The sequence below is a fragment of the Schistosoma haematobium genome, chromosome 5, assembly GCF_000699445.3.
Source record: "Schistosoma haematobium chromosome 5, whole genome shotgun sequence".
In the NCBI taxonomy this organism is placed as follows: domain Eukaryota; kingdom Metazoa; phylum Platyhelminthes; class Trematoda; order Strigeidida; family Schistosomatidae; genus Schistosoma; species Schistosoma haematobium.
In genome coordinates, this window is record NC_067200.1 from 16,833,502 (window position 1) to 16,843,321 (window position 9,820).

General features: G+C 37.8%; 1 protein-coding gene across 1 annotated transcript; it reads right to left on the reverse strand.

Moving 5' to 3' along the window:
* Nucleotides 1–341: 341 nt before the first annotated feature.
* MS3_00009261 (uncharacterized protein) lies at nucleotides 342–9,091 on the reverse strand. The gene is made up of 5 exons (XM_051217610.1): nucleotides 8,895–9,091; nucleotides 8,639–8,838; nucleotides 7,890–7,922; nucleotides 7,602–7,830; nucleotides 342–1,013 (listed from the first exon to the last, which is right to left on the reverse strand). The coding sequence occupies exons 3-5, from the start codon at nucleotides 7,915–7,917 to the stop codon at nucleotides 791–793; spliced, it is 480 nt and encodes a 159-aa protein (XP_051065025.1). The 5' UTR covers nucleotides 7,918–7,922; nucleotides 8,639–8,838; nucleotides 8,895–9,091; the 3' UTR covers nucleotides 342–790.
* Nucleotides 9,092–9,820: the final 729 nt, after the last annotated feature.

The window sequence follows — 9,820 nt, forward strand, 5'->3', positions numbered from 1 at the left end:
TTCTCATATTCCCGTTACTGCGAGCTTCCGTTGGACCAGTTGACTATTATTATACGTCTTATCATTCTTCAATTACTGCTAATTCATTGGAGTTCCATAGCATGGATCGCAGTTTCATCTCAGAAGCTAACTGTCACATTTTCGAAAAAAGTATATTTGTTTTGCCACCGAGTGGTCGCATTACCAATTATAAGAACATATTATTATTGTCCTCGCTTATTGATATCTGTAGGACGAACGACCTAATTTCTCAATGATACAGTGATCAATCAACATCAACTGAGACTTTAAAGCCTACCTGTCCTCGGACTCCTTCCAACTGTGTCCAATGAGAAGCCAAATTTAGCACTTATCTCTATATTTTACAGTTATCCATATGACTCAAAGTTCATACAATAAAGCACACCAACATAAATAGCAAATTTCATACACATTAATTTTCTTTATTATCTTCCTCTTTTTATAAATGGGGAAATACAATATGAGCATAATTACGCCAAAAGTGACAGAAAAACTAAGTAATAAGTCAGTAATTAATTAACAATACAGTAGAACAACAATTTATACAACAAACGAAAGCTGGTAAATAGGGCAATATAAGATTATAATAATTTAAGTTTATAATAATTATACAATTAAAATGCAAACAATAATTCTTCATAAGACAATTCCAAAAGTTGCAAATTTCACAACATTTAATTCGTTTTGACATATATGACGTGAAAAACACACAAATCCAGAACAATAGCAATTCTTTGTTTGGTTTCATTGTAAGCATCCACTTCCTTAATTACAACTTAATGTATTGTTTACTATCCTCACAAGTAGTAGTTTCGGTCTGTTTCTCATTCAATTCCTGGAGTCGATTACTTAACTTTTCTGAAAAGCCATGTCGAAATAATGGGCTTCGAACAGATAACAGAGCGTAGATTGTTTCATAATAATCTCCATAGTCTACAGAGTGTATATCAGAATAGGAATCATCAACTGACTGTTTTCTGACTTCATCATAACTGGATATTTTATGAAGAAAATTAAGATGAAAATAAACATCATATTCGTAAATTTTTATAAAGTTAATTCTACTCAATAATTACTGAGATTTATCTATCATTCTAATTGTTCTGTACGTTGTAAGATTAAAACTTTAAAGACAAATATCACTTTATTTTATGAACACCTAATCGATCAAATGTTGTTTCTAAAAAAAGATGGTCAAATAAGACTAAAGACTACTGTTTTCTTGAAAAAAAAAGAGCTATTACATAAACAAAATGAACATTCAACTCTCATCAGGATGGATATTTTAGTTATTCGGTTATATAATTAGAGATATTCGGACCTAATTCTATCTAAATAAATTAGTGGTACAGTTATAAACTAATATGTGATTTATTTTAAATTTACCTGCATTTTTAAACTAGTTATGAAATGGAGTTTTGACCAAAATAGAGCTGGGTTTTGAATTTTGGACAGAATGATATCGATTATTCGAAAGCACTAATTAAGTGAAATAATATTTTGGTTTGATCAGGCACGCTGAAATCACTCATAAATTAATTATTCCCAAATTTATAATGCATCAAACAATCAAGTTAACTATGTAAAAATCTATTTACAGATTGCAACTAATATATGTGTTACGTAATAACAAACAGGATAATGTATCAAAACAGTATCTTACAAAAAGGAAAGATATTAGTTTACAGTTAATCTCAAACATATATTTTCCAAGGGTTAAAAAATCATTAGTATTTGTTTCGCTTTATAAAAATTGCTTGTAATGTCTATGCTTCTGTACTTATAGAACCTATAAAGCGAAAGGTCTCTTACTTAAGGACACATATTCACTATTCATCAGGTTTTAGAACACAGATATTCTTATCGGCGTCCGACAATCATAGTTTTCTTGACTTAAAAGTAGCATTTGACCCTGTAAACAGAGATGTTCTATGAAGTTCGTGTTCATCTTGTTGTGCTAATGAGGCATGGAGTCTTGGACTGTTGCATGTATGTGCCTGGTCCTACGTTGTAGCTGACTACTTTAAGGATATACATGGTTAATCAATCAATTTCGGGTAACATAGGGCCTGAATTAAAGGTACATCAATTCAAATTGTTATAGGTCAAAACAACACAAAGACAGAAAAAAAAACAAGAGAGAAAGTATAACAGAGTGATAAAAAATAATATTGAATGCAGTGAAATTCTAGTCATAAGAAACGTAGTTAAAAAGGAAAACGTGGAATGGAAGAGTGGTATGTGTGAAATAACAATGAACTCAATAGTTGGAAGATACTGAATAAATGTAATTGTCTAATTATGGTCAATTTTGAATAATGTCGCAATAAAATACATTAACAAGCTTAGAGAAATCCGTACAATCTCTAGGATTCTATACTATGCAGTTAAACAGAACGGGTCAAGATATAATCACTGAGCCACTACGGATTCGATAAATACTAGTGTACAAGTATTCCTTGCTCTGCATAGATTTTTATGCATGTCTTTTTTACAAAAAATCAAGTAGTGAACAAATAGCTATCTGGTTAATGATCCAAATCAATGTTCAACGATGCCAATTCAAATGTCCGAGAAATAAACTTCATAATAATCGGATTAAACAACGGTTCTGATGCCGATTATGAGATGAGCATTAAAATATTTATATAACACAAGTGTAGGTACATCTAACTGAAGCACCAAGTAGAAAGTAATATGGGTCCTGGATTTCAATGCTAACCATTAACCAAGTTGTAAATTCCCTGAAAATAATACTTTGACTCCGGAAGACTAATGAAATTCAAGGAAGTTTAATTAATAGTTCGTTTTACTAAGACAGGTCCATGACGATAGAGAATTCTTATAAAATATCAACATATACTAAATTCAGCGAAAAAAACTATCCTCTTTTTCACCTTACTGTCTTCGACCAAACCGCACTACAACTTAGTGCACACGTTTTCGTACGTTGTGAATCATTAGACCGAAGCCGCATACGAAGGAACCTGTAAAGTTCCTCATCGTGAACTTAAGTATTATCCCATTAATAAGAACAGAACTAAAAATAACATCAGCATCGACCTACCAAAAGCCACTTACTAGAATGCATTTCGTTCTGTCAGCTTTCCCACTGAACAGTCGACCGACACAATGCCCGATATTTAACGATCACGACGAAACTCCGCTGTTATTCACCAATCGGCCTGAGACCACGTGCTCTGGAAGAAGTGAGGATCCCAGAACACTCGAATAACTTTTATGGGTAGGACATGTTCCCGGCTTATTCATTATTTCATTCTAAAAATTTGCATTAGTTATATCCATTGTATTACACGATAAACATTACGTCTGGATGAGAGTTGTCGAAATAACTAAACAGTTGGAAGGCGTGATGTATACGGTCACAGATAATAAACGTATAATCGACAAATTTGTAGTAGCATATCGTGCTCTGAATTTCGTTTCTTAGTCCATTTTTCTAAACCATTTGTCCCTTTTTATTGTCTTCTGATATTTATCTCTTACATAATTGTATGTATACTTACATTTTTATTTATTTTATCATGTTGAATGATAACGCAATCACTCATTGATTTCACTTCCGTTATACAACTTCTTTTATCTTAATTATGATTGATACCTCATTCAGTCAGTCAGCTACAACGTAGGACCAGACACATATGTGCATCGGTCCAGGTTGCCATACCGCATCAGCACAACAAGATGAACACCGGATTCATAGCAGTAGTTAGGTCAAAGGTGGTAATATATAAGAGAAAAATTGCGTATAGATATATAGTACAAGAAGAATTGGTTCGTAGAAAGAAAGATATGAAGTGATTTTAATCTCTTAGTTTAAGGGAAGACAGGGAGTGTATACACCGACGCCATTGTGATCGATTCTGAGCCATGTCACCAAGAGTCTCCAACCATTGGTTACGATAGTCACGCGGACCCCAACCAAGTAGTCTGCATCTACCAACATGGCTCAGACTAGAAGTTAGTGTCTTCAAGCACTGATGCCACGTTTTGGTTTGGCCAACCCTAACTTTCTTCCAACCATCTCCAATACCGGATAGCATTGCATGTCGTGGTAGTCGATGTTCAGGCATACGTAACACGTGGCCCAACCATCTCAGTCGATGAAGATTCATAACCTCATCAACCGATTTACCATCATTTCCTAATACCCTGCGTCTAACCTCACTATTACTTACCCGGTGATCCCAGCAATATTTCTAAGGCATCTGTGGTCAAATACTAATAGCTTACGAGTGTCTTCTACTCTTAATGGCCATGTTTCGCTGCCGTAAATTAAAACAGAACGGACTGCCGCGCAGTATACTCGTCCTTTTATTGATAGACGGATATCTCGCCTTCGCCATAGGTGACGCAAGTTGGCGAAAGCCAATCGAGCTTTTCGAATCCGTGCTGAGATTTCGTCCGATACCAACCCATTAGGGCTGATCAGACTTCCAAGATAAGTGAAGTTGTCAACGCGTTCGACTACTTCACTCCCTATCCTTAGTTCAGGTGTTAACGCAGACCAGTCCTGAAGCAACAACTTGCATTTAGAGGGAGAGAAGCGCATTCCAAACATTTTGGCATTGTTGCTCAGTGCTACCAGAAGACTCTGCATTTTGTCAGCGTCTTCACCAAACAGGACTGTCATCTGCGTATCCTAAGTCGATAAGTGGACCTCCTGGTAGGAGATCAATACCCGAGAACTCAGTCGACGAGAAAGTTATTTCCACCAGTAAATCTATGATGAAGTTAAACAAAAATGGGGAAAGTGGACAGCCTTGACGGACACCACTTGAGGTTGCAAAAGTAGATGACAGTTCGCCATAAGCTCTGACTCGACTAGTAGTGTTCGAGTAAAGAGCCTTTACAAGGTTTATGTACTTCTGGAGTACGCCTTTCAATGACAGACACTGCCACAGAATCTCGCGGTCTACCGAGTCAAATGCTGCTTTTAAGTCGAGAAAGACCACCATTGTCGGACGTCGATAAGTATGCCTGTGTTCTAGAATCTGACGAATGGTGAATATGTGGTCGATGCAGCCACGACCAGGTCTGAAGCCAGCTTGAGTCTCTCGTGTTTGCAGTTCACGAGTCTGATAATTATCGAAGCTAGTATTTTAGATATTATATTAGTTAAATTAATCCCTCTGTGGTTGTCACAGGATGATTTTGACCCACTCTTATATATTGGGACGATAAGTGATTGTGACCAGTTAGATGGAATAACGTCTAACTCCCAGATCTTAGCTAAAATATTAGTCAACCTAATCGCTAAAATTGGACCACCATCCTTAAAGACCTCTAGAGCCAGTCCATCTGGACCAGCTGCCCTTCCTCGTTGCAGATTAACTATAGCCTTTTGAACTTCAACAAGAGTTGGGGGACCTACTTCAATGTTCCATTCACACTGTCTGGGAATGGAGGGTAGTTGTAGAGTAGCTGAAGGCCAGCTGAACTGTTCTCTGAAATGTTCCGCCCATCGTTCTAAACGCCTGGACTGAGAGCAGATGAGTGTATCGTCTTTTTCCGATATAATCTCACTTACACTTGACTTATTAATTCCAGTTTCTTTTATTAGTCTGTAAAGCTGTCTTGTGTTCCCTATAGTCGCCGCCTTTTCCATCTCTTTTGCTTTCGTTGCCCACCACTGCTCACGGTCGTTTCTTAGACTTTTTCTTAACCTAGATCTGATTTGTTGTCGCTCTTCATCATGTTTGGAATCTGATGGGACGAGTTTGCGAGAATCCATCAGTGTGATAGACTTTGAAGAAATCCATTGGTTCTTTGTAACCCTGTGGTTTAAATCACTGATAGATGTCACTGCTGTTTGTATGGCTTTCCAAGCAACAACTGGGTCAACCTCGTTTTCAGAACTACCTAATCGTGACCTCAGTTGTTCCTGGAACCTACTTTTGGTTTCCTCGCTACTCAGTTCGGTTCTAATGGGTCTTTTTACTGTGGCTTTTTTGCGTCCAGTGAGGCGCAAGCAGATGCGTGCCCGTATTAGGGCGTGGTCGGAGTCCAAGCAGGTACTCCAGGATGAGCGACAATCTTCTACCGACCCTCTCCAACGGTGACTGATGGCAATATAGTCTATTTGAGTCCATCGTTGGTTTGGTGTAGGGGGTCGCCATGTTAGACGATGTCTCTCCTTATGCTTAAAATTTGTGTTTGCTAAAAATAAACGATTGTCTGAGCACAGTTGCAGCAGACGATCACCATTATCTGTTCGCTGTGCCGGAATGCTAAAATATCCACCTAAATGCCTTTCTGTTTGGTTTAAGCTACCTATCTGAGCATTAAAGTCACCCCCTATGAGTACTATGTCTGAGCGTTTAGCTTTCTGAAGAAGTTCAGAAGGCTTTCTGTAAAATTCATCTTTCACATCATCTGAGCTGCAGTCAGTGGGAGCGTAGGCAGAAACGACGAAAAGGCAACGACGTGTGTCCCTATCCTTCCGAGTTCTTACGGAGCCGTTTAACCGAACAGCGCATAGACGACTGTTGACGGGGATCCACTCTAGCAGCGCTTGTTCCGCCCTCATGCTTAGTGCTATGCCTACACCTGCCAGTCCGCGAGAACTGGCCATCGGGTCACCAGATACACGGAGGGCGTATCTCGTTGGCTCTCCGTTTTGCCGAGGTGAGGTCAAGTGAATGACCACACTGGAATCCTGTATGCGTGTTTCGGAGACACAGCACACATCAATGGAAAGAGATTGATTGATACCTACCTATTTTATTCCGCAATACTACTTTGTAACGGATAAGTACCCATCGATCTTAATTGTTTATTTATATACTTCACATCCGGTTCTTCTAATGATTTCCGCTACGTTTCAAACATTTATCTCGAAGTTAAAAACTAAAGTGCGCTAAAATCTTGTTAATATTTATATCAATACTTGTAATTTCAGGCTGTATGCAGCTAATGAATCCACTTTATTCTGTAAACCTTGTTGTTCTTTCTCTGTTTAAATTTGTGAAAAGATCTGACTGTATGAAACATCATTTTTGGACCCACCCACGCCTATGGAAAAGCAGGATTCCAGCAGGAGGACCTTTCAAAAAACACGGTGAGGTAGAAAATATGAGGAATACTTCTCATTACAAAACGTTTCATTAACGAACGAGTTATAGAAAGTGGAAGCAAGACACAACCAGTTGATAAGCGCTGAAAAACATGGAGAACTTCGTGCTGCCCGTTTGTTATCGACGAGTATTTCAACCTCGTTTTACCGGGAAGTAATTGTTTCGAACAGCTCACGACACCAGTAGCAACTATCGCAAAACACAAGACCATAAATCTAACAAAATAAACATGAAGGTTTTCTGCTTTGAGAAACAGTTTTCTGATAGACAATAGAACCATACTTAGATCATAAATCAATAGTATACTAAAGACTTTCATCTATCTCACGTTAAACAAAAATATTTTAAAATGTATTTTTAAACTCCTCAAACGCGAATCAGAGTACATAAGCATAACCGATGAAAAACAGAGGTTGAAAGTACAACAAAACGTCTAAAATTGATAATTATAAATCTTAATGTCAAAAAAAGCGTGGGACTTACGACGAACCAACAGGACAAAATCCTTTGACACTAATTTCAACACACATTTTCTCCCCCTCCAATGTAGTTAGATTCAAGTACGCTAATGTGTCCGTAAATGGAAGAGAATCGGATGCTAAGCATATTTCTTTCACACCAAACCCCACTTCAGCTATGGCAGCCTTAGCCTCAATGGAACATAATTTCACATCTTCATGATTATCGGCACTGTGTACACAACCAACTGATCCTTTAGGTGATTATTAATTTTTTAAATACATGAACTTTAAATTGATGTATTTAACATACCAAAAGTCTTTTTAGTTGCAGTTGTCATTCCTGCTGGAATAAAGAATGTAAATAAAAACATGGATAATGATAGATCAATAAGAGCAAAATAAGTGAGCAAATAAAAGATCACAATAGTTCCTAACAACCTAGATAAGCCACTCTTATTTTTATCATAAAGAAACTGACATGCACTCCACCGGAATTACTCACAAATCTACTTGGTTACAAGAGCTATCCGACTACTTGGAAAGGTCTCAAGAAAAGTGCAAGTATAAGCAAAAATTCTCCCTGTTTAAAGAGATTGTAGGTAAATTTGAGAGTTTTTAGTAAATTAGTGGGAAAGTTGATAGTTTTCCTTAAAGTTCGTGAAAAAAACCCAAACTGTCATAACACTTTGGTGAAATATCAGGGAAAACCCGAAATTCTACCAACATTCTTGGGATCTCCCGAAAAAATTCAGGGAATTGGTCAAGATTTGGGAAGGTTCTCGATTTGTGTTCCAAATCCTCAAAGTTTTCTATTGCGCCTTCTCCAAAATCTACACAAAGTTGACATTTTCCCCAAAATCGAACTAGGATCCTAGGTTCGAACCTTGGAGATGAATCTTGAATTTTAGTGGCATTAAGTGCTTGTAATACTAAGGGTTGCTGAATATTCACTAATCAAATGAAACTCAGGCAGCTTGGGTGTAACCGTATATACGATGGTACATACATAGTATATACTATTTAAATTCTATCTGCATATCGTAAGCTAAAAATCCTTACCCCAGCTAACCCATCTAGACCACCATCGCCACAAAACCCCTTTACAACTGTTCCCAGGAGGTCGTTGAAAAAGGATAACAGAGCAGTGATGAGACTTGGCAGTTCTGGCTAACCTACTATTGAAAGGAACGTTTTTATGTCCTTGCTCTACTTGTTTTTTCACAGGGCTCTTAAGGTATTAAAGAACTCTCTAGATCCTTCTTTAACATATAATCCCAGAGCACAACCCTCTTCAACGAATAAATAGTGACCTTACCGTCATGAAATGATTGCTGGCATTTAGTAAGTGTGACAGTATATCCAGGTATTTAAAGGAAGGTTGTGTCTCTGAAATTCAAAAATTAAACGAGAACTGATAAATCCTTGGGAATAATTCTTTTTTGAGTTGTTTAGACTGAAGAGTACGGAAGAAGTCAATATTTTGGATCTAACAGGGAGCGAATTCATACTCACCGCGTTTACTTAATGTGCGTACGTTTTATGAAAGTTTATTTATATAAACACACAAACATCGGTACAAGGAGGGACCAAATATATATGCACCATATAAATCATTCGATTCGTGTGAGGGCCGAGAAACTGCACGGGTGCACAAACCGATACAAATAATTTTTTAAGAGGCTACACCCCTAGACTTCAACCTAAACGAGTGAACCAACATGAAGTGGAACAATGTCAGGAGATGCAGACCCATGACCAATGATCAGTCCATACGCCATCTGCCCCCTCAGGATCCTGGAGTCCATGTGCATCATTGGCTTGGAATAAGGGTTTTCCAACTTACCTAGGTGCATCCTCAATATCCACCAACCCGGTTATAGCACCGGAAATTCAGTTTTCTTCCTCTCAATTTCGTGAACAACAATCCCATCACGAGAATAAAGTGAGTAGGGCTTCATTGAAAGAGGCTATATACGCGTGGCCATGTGAGAGCATTTCGAGAGAGAGAGAGAGCTGACTCTCTCCACATGGACCGTACCAGGACATTTATAGGTTTTAGTGATTGTGACCGTTCACATGGGATTACGTCCAGTTTCCAGATTGTAGCTAAAATATTAGTCAACCATCCTTAAAGATCTGTAGAGTTAATCCCTCCAGACTAGCTGCCCTTTCTTGTTTCGAATTAGCTGTAACCTTTTTAACTTCGACTAGAGTCGGGGGGTCAAACTTTCATGTTCAACT